Genomic DNA, 15,125 nt, shown 5'->3' on the forward strand with positions numbered 1-15,125 from the left:
CGTGTTACTGTGGGTCAGCTAATTACGCTGTGACAAAGAGCCTGGTGGCCCCTCAGCGCCCGGGTCAGCAGGGGTCACACAGGGGTCACACAGGGGTCACACAGGGGTCACACAGGGGTCACACAGGGTTCAGGTGCTTTTGCTGAGACAACACTAAGCATTTTGTATTCTAATCCCACTGCGTGTCCGTGCTGCAGATGGTCACGTTAAGATATGCAGGAGCAGGAGCCCAGGGGCCCAGAGGAGAACAGGGTCTGACTTAAGGGTTTGTGACTGATCAGGTGTGTGTGAGAGAGAGAGAGGGGGGGGGGGGGGGGGGGGGTTGAGTAAACATGGGCTTCATAAGAGAGTTTGATTTAACTCCCGACTGAGATCAGCGGCTCGATGGGTGCAGGACCTCAGGGACCCGGCGGAGAGCCTGGCTCAAACATGGAGGAGACGCTCTACCTGCTCTGGATTAGTGTCAACATTCCTTACCTGTCCTCTGCAGCCTTACAGGCCCACATACACAACAAGAGGATCAGGTCTTTATCCCATACACACGACCTCATCACCATGTCCACTGTGGCCACGCCCCCTTTATCAATGAGCTGAGATGAGCGTGGAGGAGAAACAAATTAAGCTTCAACTTCCTCCTCAGCGTCGCCCTTCTTCTTCTTCTGCTCTTTTCCGTCTCTACCTCCCACCCGGCCGCCTGTGATGCTTCCTGCGTGCTGACGGCGGCGCCATCACTCTGACAGATCACACTCATATTTGGGCCAAAGCGCTTGCATCTATAATTTAGCGTGTAATCGATCAGCCCGTGGCTAGAGCCGTTTAATATGGAGGACATGGAGGCAGAGCGGCTGTGACACACACTCACACCCGGCGAGGAGGAGGAGGAGGAGGAGGGGGAAGAGGAGGAGGAGGAGGAGGAGGCGTCGCGGCGGAGCTGCCAGACTAATGCAGAGGGACAGAGTAAAGATAGGAGCCTGTCGAGCCCCGAGGCTGAGGACTTAGGGACGCCACAGCCTCCACTTCCTGTCAGAACGCCACAGTGATCAACATACAGAGCGGCACAAAGTCAGACTCTGACAGCCACACGGCCCAGACAGGAAGTGAGTCTGACTGCCCAGCAGATGTAAAAATGTAGCTCGTCCGGGTTTACATGACAGCACATCTGTATCCACATCAGTGCAGGTGAGACAGGCCGCTCCGCTCCTAGAGGGGCCCGGCACAGAGCTGATGCATTCAATCGCCGCTGCTCTCTTTGTTTACTCTCTCAGACTCTGAGCTGTCATTCAGGATCAAGCGTTAATGAAGCAGCAGCGGAGGCTCAGCGCCGCCTCAGCCTCACTGTGAGCAGCGGATCATCAGAGGTCAAGCAGCCAAACGCCAAACAGAGCTGCAGTCACACGTGCGTCGCTCCTCGCCCCGGTCAGGCCGAGCTGACAGGCGGTCAGATCCAAGAGCAGCTACTCCACAGACAGGAAGTGAAGCGACGGCCTTTGTGATTCTATTACCTCACAAATCTGACAGGACACATTTAGTCCTTCATGCAAATTGATGCTGGAGAGGAGAGAAGTGACGGGTGGGAGGACAAAAAGCTGAGGGTTCTCTTTTAAAAAAAGCTGCTTCCTCTCCTCTGTGCTCGGCTCTCCTGCACCAAACTGAGATGAGAAGCTGCAGAGTAATGAGACGTTTTACTGGAACGGCCGCGAAAGAACAGAGAAGGCTTCAAACGCTTCAGCCTGGAGGGGAAACGGCGCTTTGACTCTGTCCAGACATCCTCCTGCTCTTTCTGCCCGTCGTTGCATCGCACAGCAGCAGATGAAGTCCCCACATGTTCCACATCAGGAGCACGGCGGCTTGTTACAGACGGGGACGACTTACGAGCGGCAGCGTGAGGAGGAAGCGGTTAAGCGGCGATCTGGGACCTTTAATGTGAAGTGTGACGGCGCCCGGCGTGGCCCCGATGACTCATGGGAGCGCAGAGTTCTGTCCTCTCTCTGCACGCTTTACCGCCTCTGTTCATCAATAAAATTATACCTTTTGACAACTCAGACGCTCCCCGAGCAGAGCGGGCAGCTACGGATCAGAGCCGCAGAGCAAACGGAGGATAAACATCCCCGCTAAGCGGCGGCGGCGCGGCCTCAGAGTCCCGCCGCAGACGAGCCGCCTGCTAAATTGAAACGATCCCAGAGATTTGCTTTGTGGTTTACTGCTAAATGACAAACGGCACCAGCGGAGAGATTTCCCCTGGAATTGATGATCTGGACTCAGGTCGAGGCTGCCGGAGCTCAGAGTGAGGAACAATATGTGAGCGCTGAGGTGAAGCAGCTCTATATTTCAGATCCAATAAAGTCTGAGGCAGCGGCGGGTCCCTGCAGGTCTCACAGGGACCGGATCAGAACCGGTTTGAGCTCCGATACGATGAGGTCAGCCTGAGGGGAGGCAGACATATAGACAGTATATAAATATATATGTTTAAAACTCCTCTCTCTGCTGATTTCACACCGGCCTTTAGATCTCAGCAGTAAAACATCGGATCAAAAGCTTCAGAGTGAAACGAGGCCCATGAGCAGAATCACCATGTGTCCACATTATCCTGTGAACACGAGCTGGACTCATACATGCTGATGAGAGGCACTGGGGATGATGTAACAGATGGCAAAGCAAATAGATCATTCAGATCTTCTGCCTGCATCCATTTGGACTCTCTGAGCACCGGGGGGCGAGGTCTTCATCATGGAGGTCTTCATCCCGGAGGTCATCACCCAGGCTGACCTGCTGGGCCGGGGCTGAGGGACCAGGAGGACTCGCCGTGTTGTCATGATTGATATACTAGAGACCCAGAAACCTAAATAGAGGCTCTCGTAGAGCAGTCAGGCCGGAGCTCCGCCTCCAGAATGAGGCCAGCACACGTCCCACGCTGAGTCCTGACACATCATCAGGCCTCAGACTCCAGCTAGGGGAGTTAAAAAGCTTCTGAGCCTTCAGGATTTAAACGTATGATAAACAGATTTTGTTCTCCACGCTCCCTCACTGCTGCAGACTGATTACTGAAGCTTCTTCACATTTCCTTTCAGACGGTCTGTGCATAACGATACATGATGAGGATGTACAGCTCTGACTCCTGTTACATCAGCATATACTTCATAAAGCATGTGGTGGTCATGGTAACGCTGCGTATTTCGCGGAAAACATGCTGCTGTTCCATGTAGAAGATGCAGATACACACACACACACACACACGCACACACAAACACACACGCACACACACACACACACGCACACACACACACACACACACACACACATACAGATACACACACACACACTGAGAGCCGACAGAAGCTGATTTCCACAGATGTGTTTCAGTCTCCGTCTGAAACGAGCAGCGAGCAACCAAGCCGACACAGGTAGACTACAATTACAGACATGTTACTAGGCAACCACCTGAATCCAGCAAGACTGTGTTCCCTCCGGTACGTTTAGGTGGGAAAACAGAAATGGACCTCTGTGAGCGGCAAAGGTGGAAAACGCCGATGGAAAGATGTGGAAACACACGAGACACAGAAGAAGCATCACACCACCGTGTACACACACTCACACACAATCACACACACTCATGTTCATGTTCAGCTCTGCTCTCCTCTGGACCAGCAGAACCTCCCCAGTAAAGGTCACATGGACACAAACACTACACTACACTACACTCTGCTCTCCTGATACAAACCAGGTATTATATGAGATGCTGACTGTCAGGATGAGCTCACAGGTCAAGACATAAACACAAAGAACCTGAAAGTCTTCCAGGACAGAAACATGTGGACACGTGGTCCTAACGCTGAGGAACGCTGAGGAAACCTGGAAGTTAACTTCGATCCTCACACTCTGGTCTTCTTCTAGCAGCTAGGTGGCGCTGTGTGTGTGTGTGTGTGTTCTCCTGCGCGTGTCTTTGGCAGGAACACACTGTTCTGTGACTCTGAGCTCAGGTGAGCAGCATTCTACTTTCTCTCGTCTCATCTTGGAACATCGAGATCCGGAGAACCTTTGAGAGAACGAGATGATTACAGAGACGCACAGCGGGAACGTGCTGCTCTACATGAATGTGCTGCTCTACATGATTACCAGAGGATAAGAGTTAAAGTTAAACACTCCCAGGTCACTAACTTAACTGCGAGAAGACGAGGTCTGACTCATTACAGGCATAGAAACTGAAGGATAAACAAAGACGACTCAGTAAATATGATGAGTGAGAGTTTCAGTCTTTAACCCTTTCAGGTCTGATAAATAAAAACAAGGACACTAAATAACTAAGTCAAAGAGAAGCTTGACCTTAGTAGTTACTGTTACTTGTGCTCATATGGGACACACACTCAGGTTGCATAACGGTGCTGCACACACAGGCTGTCAGATGGGAGGCTGGTTGGACACTTTGTTGTGTGAGTGCTCTGCAGTAATGAGTCCCTCTGCGTGCGTCTCTTCACATCTACGAGCCGACAGAGGGGCTCCGCGTTTAGCTGCTCCTTCATTCCTAGAAAGGAAAAGGCACCAAAACACTCTGGGAATGAGGTCGCTTAACCTTTGAACTCCTGACACCATCCTTCACTCTAAGCGAAACATCTGGTCTGGTCTGATCGGACGTGTTCACCAAGCCTTAAAGGTCAAACTATACCATCAGCTGACGTGACTTAAACGATCGATTGAAAACTTTGACTTAAGAGCAAAGGAACTCTACATGAACAGTCTGAATCGTCCAGACAGTGAATCATGTCATCAAACTGAACTTCACTGATGGACGGCGCTGTGATGAGCATGAAAGCCTCTGGTCTCCAGTGTGTGGAGGTGGAGCAAATCTGAGCAGAGCTGAGCTGAGCTGAGCTGCTGCTCGGGCCGTCAGATTCTTTTAATTAGGTCAGCCAGGAAAAGAAAAACCTTCACCTCCAAACGTCTGCCTGTTATAGGTGTCATCCCATCATCAAAAACATCCCTCTTTTGTTACAAAGTGTGTGTGGGTCTATGTGTGTGTGTGTGTGTGTGTGTGTGCCTGCTTTAATGCCCGCAGGGAAGGACTTTGTCTTGGTAAGGACAGTAGTTACCCCCTCCAATTGTCCAGGGCTCAGTCTGGGCTCTGATCTTAAACCTGGAAGTCCCCTCAATCATCAGGGTTGTTTCCTGCTCATATTGATCATTGACGTTTTAAATCTAAACACTTGTGCTCTCCAAAGCTACATGAGGCAGTATGAAGCTCCTCCTCCTCCTCTGAAGATGCTGAAGCTGAAGCTGAAGCTGAGGCTGAGGCTGAAGCTGAAGCTGAGGCTGAAGCTGAGGCTGAGGCTGAAGCTGAAGCTGAGGCTGAAGCTGTCCTTTCCCGTGCGTCACAGAAAGCTTTTCTCACGTCTCTCACCAAGTGAAGCTGAGCTAATGTTCTTAGTGGAGAACCGTGTTTTGGTCCGGGCCTGTTCCTTTATTCATGGGGGAACGTGCACGGCCTCCCTGCAGAGCCCCTCCTGACCCCTACACACACACACCAGTCACGCTGCATTCAGGCGCCTGTGTGTTTATCTCAGGAGCTCAGGCTGACTCCCTCAGACGCTCCATCCTGTCTCACAGGACATCAGCTGAACTCCACACACGCTTCTCCCCGTCCAATCCCCTTAAATCCCTCAGAGTGCTTTGTGCGGTCGGCGGTGGCGGCGAGAGCGAGCGTACGGTTGTTAATAGGTTGTACCGCAGCACCTAATATCCCTGGGTGATGCAGGCGGCCGCCATTTATTATTATCTAATGAGGAATTTGACCAGAGTTGGGAATTGAGGCCAAGGTCAGTAGATGAAATGGGATTTGTGGTTAGTGAAATGTCAGTCTGATCCAGGAGCTGAACACAATCCCCGCTGACTGAGAAGGTACACACACACACACACACACACACACACACACACACACACACACACACACTGCTCCATCTATCTCTCTCTCTCTGTCTCTCTCTCTCTCTCACACACACACACACACAGGCTGATAGACCTTACACTAGCAGAGCACTCATTTTAAGCTCACACCTCCTCCAAGGCCAAACAGTCCTCCCTCTCTCCATGATGCTAAACTACTAGAAACCTTTTCGTCCTTGACTTTTCTGATCTGATGCAGTCATTTGGTCTTAACTGTTGATTTCCTCTTTGGTGAATAAAAACGTTGAAATAATTCTGATTACCCATAATCCTTCAGTAGCTGACTTCCTGTCTTACCTCGTACTCCACGTACTCCTCCTCCTCCACCTCGTAGGAGACCGTCTGGATCTTGACGTGTTCTCCGTCCTCCAACAGTTTGGCCTGTGGGTCCTCGGTGCCGGGCGTGTCGGGCGCCGCCGTGCCGCCGGCCTCCTTGGCCTTCTTCTCGGTGAAGGTCGTCTCGCAGCACTCGCTTTTGTATTCCTTGGCCTTGATGCTGCCGCTGTCCTCCTTGTACAGGATGAAGTTGGGTCTGTAGAAGGCCTCCACAGCCAGGTGCAGCGAGGTGGCGTCCAGGAGCTGCTGGGACTTCACCTTCCCGTTGGTGTTGTAACTTCCTCCGCTGACCACATTGCTCACCTTCCCTCCTCCTCCTCCTCCTCCTCCTCCTCCTCCTCCCTCTCCGCCGCCTCCAACAAAGTAATTGATGATGTTCTCCTGGTACTGGTTGTTCGGGAAGTCGCCTCCGTAGCCGTTCACCATATGCTTACTGTTTTTGTCCAACAAAGGGTTCTGGAGCTCGCTGAGATTCTCCATAGCAACGGGGGTCAAAGATGTGTGGGAGGAGCTTGCCGGTGATGCAGAAGGTGTACAGAGTTAACGCCAGCGAGGGTGTTTAGAGGCATTCAACAGGAGCCAGAGCTGCAGAAGAAGAAAGACAAGAGAGAGAGAGAAAGACAAGAGCTCAGTTACAGCAAAATATTTCTGCATGAATAAATCACAGTAAGAGACATTTACAGCGTCTGTGTGTGTGTGTGTGTGTATGTGTGTGTATGTGTGTGTGTGTGTGTGTGTGTGTGTGTGTACTGTATGATGTATCACCGTACTGGCTGACGTAAGTACAGCGTTTGACAATACCATAATCATCAGGTTCATTCGAAAATCAACTCGACTCTAGAAAATCGACCTGAGGCCACCAAAGCCTACGTCTCCTGTGTCTCCTGTGTCTCCTGTGTCTCCTGCGTCTCCTGCGTCTGGCTTTTCCTTCGCCAGCCTGAGCCTCCGTCTGATTCATCTGCATTTCAATCAGGCAGATTGTTTCTATAGTAGACGGCTGGATTACCGCAGCACTTCCACATCGCAGACAGAGAAGGAAAGATGGAGCTCAGTGGAGACGAGGCTCAGCTTCATTAAACCAGGATTCGACTGTCACCTGTCAGAGCAGAGAGAAGCCTCAAATGATGACCTGCTGACCTGAGGGGAGAGGATCCTGCTCTCTCTCTCTCTCCCTCTCTCAGACTTGTGCTTTCTGTCTCTCTGCCTCTCTTCCTGTAGAGCTCATGAGCTCTCTGTCTCTCCGTGCTGCAGCTCATCATCTCTTCTTCTCTTGCTCTTCTCATGTCACACTTATGTTTGTTCATTCATTTTGCCGTCTCATGAATAAAGCAGGATCCAGGTGGTTCTGAGCTGCAGCAGGAGAGCAGGACAGCACTCTCCTGTGCGACCTCGGGCCCTCAGGCAGCTCCTGGGATCCAAACTCGCGCCCTTCTGGAGTTCTCTCACTGACAGTGTGAGTACTTTGGCACAACTCCTCATGAAAAATAGAGGACGGGGCCGGGGTCGGTATCTGCTTAGGATTCTGCAGCCATGTGAGCGACGCTGCAGCCTTCCTGAAGCTCCGCATGAGCACGGAGCCCGGAGCTCCACAGACAGAATGCGGCAAAAGAGAGTAAACATCACGCACGTGTCCTCTCTACATTGTAGCTTAAATGTAGCTGGACCTGTAGCTTTAATGTAGCTGGACCTGTAGCTTTAATGTAACTGGACCTGTAGCTTTAATGTAGCTGGACCTGTAGCTTTAATGTAGCTGGACCTGAAGCTTTAATGTAGCTGGACCTGTAGCTTTAATGTAGCTGGACCTGAAGCTTTAATGTAGCTGGACCTGTAGTTCAGTGATCCTGTGCTTTCATCAATTAGGGAAGTCATGAATATAAGGATTGCATCACGTTACTATAGTGACGATCTGGATTGATTTGTCTTCACTTCCTGTGGTTGAGCTGCAGAGGATCCTGACTTCAGCCTGGATCAGGATCCATTAAGCTCCTTAAAGGTCCCACACCTCCCTAACAAGCTTAGAAACCATTTAGATCCTGTGACTTTGTGGCATTACAGAGCGTTCAATTAAAGACGGCGCTATGATCGAATGCAGAGCAGAGAGAGAGGGGGGGGGGGGGGGGGCGAGCGCAGCCATATAATCACTGTGATCTCCTCATTAAACTCCCAAAGCCACTTACAGCTCACGAGCCTGCAAACTGATCAAAGCTGTTGAATTCACGAGCACCGTGACATGCAGACATGTAGGGCGTCATACGTGTAGCAGTCAGGCTACACGCTACACGACTGTTTGTAATGTCATCTGCGTGCAGAACGTTTGGGCGGACGAGAATTGAAGTGTGTATAAGCTGTGTGTGTGTGTGTGTGTGTGTGTGTGTGTGTGTGTGTGTGTGTGTGTGTGGCTGTAAATGAATGTGTGAAAGAGTGGGTGGATTTGTTTGGGAGTGAAGAAAAGAGAGAGAACCATAGAGATGGATAGTAAGATGGAGAAAGAGAGATGGGGAGAGAGAGAGAGAGCTCATATGTGTGTGTGTGTGTGTGTGTGTGTGTGTGTGTGTGTGTGTGTGTGTGTCTGTATGTGTGTCCAGACTCACACTGCTGTGAGTGAGCGTCTGCTCAGTGTGACAGAGGGTCCATGAGTGCCGGCCGCCCGCTCGCCCGCTGCGTACAGACAGATTAGCCAACAACCTGTAAGCATCCGTTGGCGGCGACACGGCGCCCCGATGTTGCTCGTCAGCAGTCGCTCTGTGTCGGCCCTCTGCCAATCACGCTCACGCCTCCGACCCCAGCGCCGCTATCAGCCCAACCTGAGGCCACGCAGACACACGCAGCTGAATACCAACCAGTCTGCAGGCGTGTACCAACCTGACAGCTCCGCCATCGCTAAGCTACTGAACTACCTTTACTGTAGCTTTAGTAGCTTTTAGTGGTGTAGTTGTGATTCTGAAGGGCCTCTGACGGCCTTCATCCTCGTGTCTCCTCTCCGTCAGCTGATCAAATTTCTCCCCTGGAGCCTCGTCTCCTCCTCTGGAGCCTCCTCTCCTCCACTGGAGCCGCGTCTCCTCCTCTGGAGCCTCCTCTCCTCCACTGGAGCCTACTCTCCTCCTCTGGAGCCTCCTCTCCTCCACTGGAGCCTACTCTCCCCCTGTGGAGCCTCCTCTCCTCCTCTGGAGCTTCCTCCTCCTCCTCCTCCTCTATCACACGTGCCTTCCACACCCTGTCACATGATTTAAAGCGTTCCTTGATGTGTAAATCCTCTATTGAGGGTCTCAGCCACACGTGTGTGAATAATTCAAAGGAGGCTGCTGTCAATAGCAGCCATGTACTCTGTGGCTACAGGGTCTGTAACCGTGGAAGCAGCTGTTTGACTGATACATCTTCACTGTCAATTGATAAAGACCCCGATGCTCACAACGAGAATTTAGAGAGGGGGGGGGAGAGAGAGAGGGGGAGAGAGAGAGAGAGGGGGGAGAGAGAGAGAGAGGGGGGAGAGAGAGAGAGGGGGAAGAGAGCGAGGGGGGAGCGAGAGAGAGAGAGAGAGAGAGAGAGAGGGGGGAGCGAGAGAGAGAGAGAGAGAGAGAGAGAGGGGGGAGCGAGAGAGAGAGAGAGAGAGAGAGAGAGAGAGACGTTGGCATTGAGCTACTCAACATCCAAACAGCTCGATTTCCCTCAAATTAATCAAAGATCTGCAGTGGACAAAAATATCCAGATGATGAAGAGGAAGATGAAGATGTCAGCCGGTGAAGCAGGACTCAGCTGCAGTAAAGTTTGTTTATGTTGAGGTGTCGGCCCTCCTCACTATAAACAGCTTCCCTGCCTACAGGTCAAAGTTCTTCTGATGTAGAAACATTTAGGTCTGCACTTTAACCTCCACCCCTCAGAGCCATGGAGCCTTCAGAGCTGCAGAGCTCTAAGGTCAGGAGGGGTCTGGGCCTAATGTGGCCCCCCTGACCAGAGGGTCAGATCTCTAAGGTCAGGAGGGGTCTGGGCCTAATGTGGCCCCCCTGACCAGAGGGTCAGATCTCTAAGGTCAGGGGGGGTCTGGACCTAATGTGGCCCCCAGAGCAGAGGTTCAGAGCTCTGCTCTCTGTAGGACACGTCTCATTACACTGAGACACATGTGGACTCCTGTGTGTTTACAGTGTGTGTGTCGGCCTCCTTCATCAGCTGAGAGGAAACACACACACACACACACCTTACTGAGGCTGCTTTTACTGCAGGAAAACATCAAAATGCGTCACAATGGACATGTGAGAGTGAAGGTGAGACGAGGAGACAGAAGCTGCTGTCCTCCGTCAGCTTCTGTCCTCCATCAGCTTTATCAAACTGAAGTGTTGTGACTCCAGTTGAAGCGTTTCTCTCATTAAATGGATTCAAGCAGCGATCCAATTGTTATTTTATAGAGACCAGAGGCAGAGGAGGAGATCAGAGAGAGAAGGTGGGCACTTAAACCTGTGTGTGTGTGTGTGTGTGTGTGTGTGTGTGTGTGTGTGTGTGAGAGTGTGAGAGTGAGAGTGTGAGTGTGTGTGTGTGTGTGTGAGAGAGAGAGGGCATAGACCCCTGAACACACCTTCCTATCTCTGTCCAGTTGTCACATGTTTGTCTATGTTACTGCATTAAATTATCACATAAACAAAGATGATCGATAATCAATAAAGCTTCGTTTCTTTCTGATTAGTGCTGAACTACGGACATGTCATGAAGAGGAAACACACACACACACACACACACACACACACACACACACACACAAAGCGCTGCGACACTTCACGTTCTGTTTAGAAACGCTGAGCCGCGAACATGTGCGCTCCTGTGGCAACACACACACACACACACACACACACACACACTCTACCTCGCATACACAAACCTACGCTCTCACACGCACAGACACACGCGCGCGCACTTCGACGCCCGCGATCCGAACCCATCTCACACCCTGAGCGGACTCCGAACCGAGCCTCTCCAGGTGATGAAGGTGATGAAGACTCTCTTACCTCTGACTTCTCGCGGATCCAAACATCGTGCGGAAGATGGACGCGCCGGCTTGTTTCCTCCTTTGCATTCCGGCCGAGGCGCACACGGGATCGAGAGAAGAAGAGGACGAGGAAGAAGAAGGTGAAGAAGAAGAAGACATTTCTCACACTTTCTCACACGGAAATCATTGAGTCTGCTCCTCTTCAGCGCCTTAGCACAGATCAGCGCGCAGCCTCCTCCTCCTCATCACCATCATCATAACCGTCCCCCTCTCTCTCTCTCTCTCTCTCTCTCTCTCGCTCTTCCTCTCTCTCTCCTGTGAACACTGACCGTCTCTCTCTCTCTCTCTCTCTCTCTCTCTCTCTCTCTCTCGCTCTCTCCCCAATGTGCCGCCTACCTCCCAAACTCGGCTGAAACGTGGCTGAATCGGAAAGTTAAATAAACCTCCCGGAGAAATGAGGAAGAGGAGGAAGAGGAGAAGGAGTAGAGAAAGCAGCGTCCTCCCCTCCTCCCTGCCTGACACCTCCAGAACCTCCTGTGAGTGATTATACAGAACAAACAGCATAGATTGGATCTATATGTTGTATTTCTATAGATAGATGGACTGAGAGTGATGACTGATAGAGATCCATGACAGCACACAGAGGGTTCAGGGTCAAAGGTCAGAGCAAAACACTTCTGGCGACATGTGAGGTTCCGTACATGGATCTATAGACCCGGTGTTCTGGTTCTGTTCGGCCTATATCTGGATCCTTATGGCCCCCTGTCTCATCCTGCACTCTGCTGATGACATCATGCTGCCCTGAAAGTTCATTTGCTTAAATGAGACACTTGAACGTGGCATTAACCCCGCGGAGGCTGGGCTGAACTTTAAATGATGACCTTCCTGTGGCAGCTGGAGGAGAGGCGGGGCTTATTAAGGAGTTATGGGACCATAACTCACACACTACAGAGGTATAGAACTTTACACACACATTAACATTCAGCAGTCTAAATATTACCGGCTCCTCTCTGCTCTCTGTGGAAACATTAGACCGCGGCGACCACATCAGGAGTTTTGTCACAAGTCACGGCTGTTATAATTATATGAGCCTGCTAAATATAAAATACAGTTCTAATGACTGCAGTGAGAGTGTGATGACTGACAGCCCGGAGCTCTGAACTCTCTGCATCCGCCTCTGTTTCTATCAGCGTTACAACGTCTGCAAGCCAGTGTTTGCCAGTTTTGTTCAGCCGGTGGGCGGGGCATTAAAAGAGTGTATTTTAATGCCTATTTTGGTTTGCTTGAATACATTTGACTTGACTTAACAATGCCAGAGCGCAGACCTCTGCCTCCCTCCAGGCCAAACGTTTCTCTCTAACGCGCCATAACTGCCATAATGCTGCATTCATGGGGTGTTGGAAATTGGAGAATTACCCATTTTTACAACTTGGAAACTGAAAATATGTCGTTTCCCTTCCGCCCCTAAGATCCCAGGCCGTCCTGCTGAATGTGTGCAGTTTAAATAAAGTTCTAATTTCTAAGTGACAAGCTGTTGAAGGTATTGCGACATCATAAGCATCCATAACTTAGTATGGAAACCAATAATCAGTATGACATCATCAGAGAAAATAAGATCCTACTGATTTAATCTGTATTATATCTACACATACTGGTAGATTTATGGCTCCTGGGCTCTATTAGCTGGGGGTCAAAGGGCAAACACCCCGCCGGCCTGACAGTTCAGTCGCTCCTGTGAAGCGAGCATGGTTACCTGGGATCTAAATCTTCTTTACTGCGGCGTAGGAAAGTGGAGTCCTGACCGCAGTCTCATGGCTCTGATCTCTCTCTCTGTAAAGGTCTGGTGTTTGTCGTGAGGGACTCCAGGAACTGACACCTCCGTCCTTTCATGTTCCATATGTGGCAAGTTTGGCATTTAGACCGACGCTCCACAGAGAGAGAGAGAGAGAGAGAGAGAGAGAGAGAGAGAGAGAGGGAGAGGGAGAGGGAGAGAGAAAATAGAGGCGGTTAACAATAGCCGTGAGTCCAGAGGATCAAACATTGTCTTGTAGCAGCAGCGATCATTGTTGAGGATGACCGAGGGACAGAGAAACCAGGACAAACCCGAGGGGACGCGGCGCTGACAGGCTGTGTAATGGCCTCTGTGTTCTGAAACACTGAGCCCACCTCCATCTCACAGCTCAACTCCCCTCCATCCTCCATCCTGCCTTCCTTTCACTCTCTCCCCATCTCTGCTGTGTGCATGTTATCATCCTCTCTCTCTCTCTCTCTCTCTCTCTCTCTCTCTCTCCCTCTCTCTCTCTCTCTCATCTCTCATTTTCCCGCCTTGCCTGCATAATTTACAGCTGCTTCAGACAACAAGATGATTAAAGCATAAGCTTGTTGTTTTGTTTCAACTAAGCTGTATTACAACATTAGTTTGTAGTTAGATGCTATCAGTCATATCCAGCATCTCTCTCTCTCTCTCTCTCTCGCTCTCTCTCTCTCTCTCTCCCTCTCTCTCTCCCTCTCTCTCTCTCGCTCCCTCTCTCTCTCTCTCTCTCTCTCTGTTTCTCTCGCTCTCTCTCTCTCTCTCTCTCTCTCTCTCTCTCTCTCTCTCTGCCCCTCCTGTCCACTCCCTCTCTCTTTTGTTTGGCAGAGTAGGTGATAAATTAGATATTCTGATGTCTCTGCCAACATCTCAGCACACACAGCTTCAGGTCCAGTGGCCAGCGGCAGTCTGAGGCTCATCAGACTTCCCTCAGTCACAGATACCAAGCTCCTCTCCCTCCCTTAGCCACAGCGCGGGTCGTTTACATGTCCTGCTCCTGCGTGGTGCTGCTGGTCATTCCGTCGCTGCCGTACCTGCAGGCAGCTGCGGGATCCAATTTGTTTGTGCTGCGATGACTTCAATTCCTCTGCCACAGAACATTAGGGCTGCAAATGAATATCCCAGGGCGCCGCAGCTCACAGGAGGCGGCGGGAACAGGAACAGGAACGCTGTGGAGACGGGAGACATACAGGGACAAGTGACACAGCAGCCGTGAGACAGGAAGGAAGGAAGGCTTTACCATCCAAACATACCTAATGTAAACATCTTTGTTGTAGCTGTCGTCTCTCAGGAAACAGCACAATGTCCTCACACTTAGAGATCAACCAGTGCAGCATCTTCATGTACGGAACACTGGAACACTGCAAATACTATGTCACAATATCAATAATTGATTTAGATGTAAATCTTGAATGGCTCTTCTGAATGTAACTCATGTTCTCATCTCATTATGCTGCCTCTCTGTTATCGTCAGGTCTTTCATCCTAATGTAGATCAACACTTCATTTATTTTAATTCAATTACATCATCTGTGTATGTAAATGCTCTCCCAGCTCCTGGGTGCAGACTAATGAACAGTTCAGTCAGCCCAGGCTCCATGTGGGCTCACCTGTCACCTTCAGAGACCTTCTCCCAGATGAGCAGGCCACACTGTCAGGCTCAGACTCACACTCAGGCTCAGCCGCAGCACGAGGAGACGTTCAGAGCCAACCGGCTGAACGGAATACAAATGAGCCGCAAAGGGAAAATAAAGTTTGGAGAAGTCATAACTTTGACGGCGCCTCGCCTGGTGTGACGCATGCAGACACACACACACACACTGCAGCACATACATCCTGCAGTGTGTTGATAAACGTGTGTGTGTGTGTGTAACAGTGTATGTCATATCGATCTGTTCCCTCACACTCAGAGTGTGTATCTTCACTCGGCAGCTCAGATTTGATAAATAGGTCATAAATATAGGTTGTTATCATATCATATTCATATTATATATATTATACGCGCTCATATTTCAGGATAAAATTGCTTCTGGCAAAGCTGACGAGGGCGACCATCTGTTATCGAACCTAA

General features: G+C 50.6%; 1 protein-coding gene across 1 annotated transcript in view; it reads right to left on the reverse strand.

Moving 5' to 3' along the window:
- Positions 1 to 6,750, reverse strand: part of syndig1l (synapse differentiation inducing 1-like) — a 14,622-nt gene extending 7,872 nt beyond the window's left edge. The window contains exon 1 of the mRNA XM_076139894.1: positions 6,232 to 6,750. Within this exon, the coding sequence (XP_075996009.1) occupies positions 6,232 to 6,750 (519 nt within the window). The remainder of the gene's footprint in view (positions 1 to 6,231) is intronic.
- Between the last annotated feature and the right edge of the window lie 8,375 nt (positions 6,751 to 15,125).

Source organism: Genypterus blacodes, unplaced genomic scaffold, assembly GCF_046128005.1.
Source record: "Genypterus blacodes isolate CSIRO-AG114 ecotype Tasmania unplaced genomic scaffold, CSIRO-AGI_Gbla_v1 ptg000476l_1, whole genome shotgun sequence".
NCBI classification, from domain to species: Eukaryota; Metazoa; Chordata; class Actinopteri; order Ophidiiformes; family Ophidiidae; genus Genypterus; species Genypterus blacodes.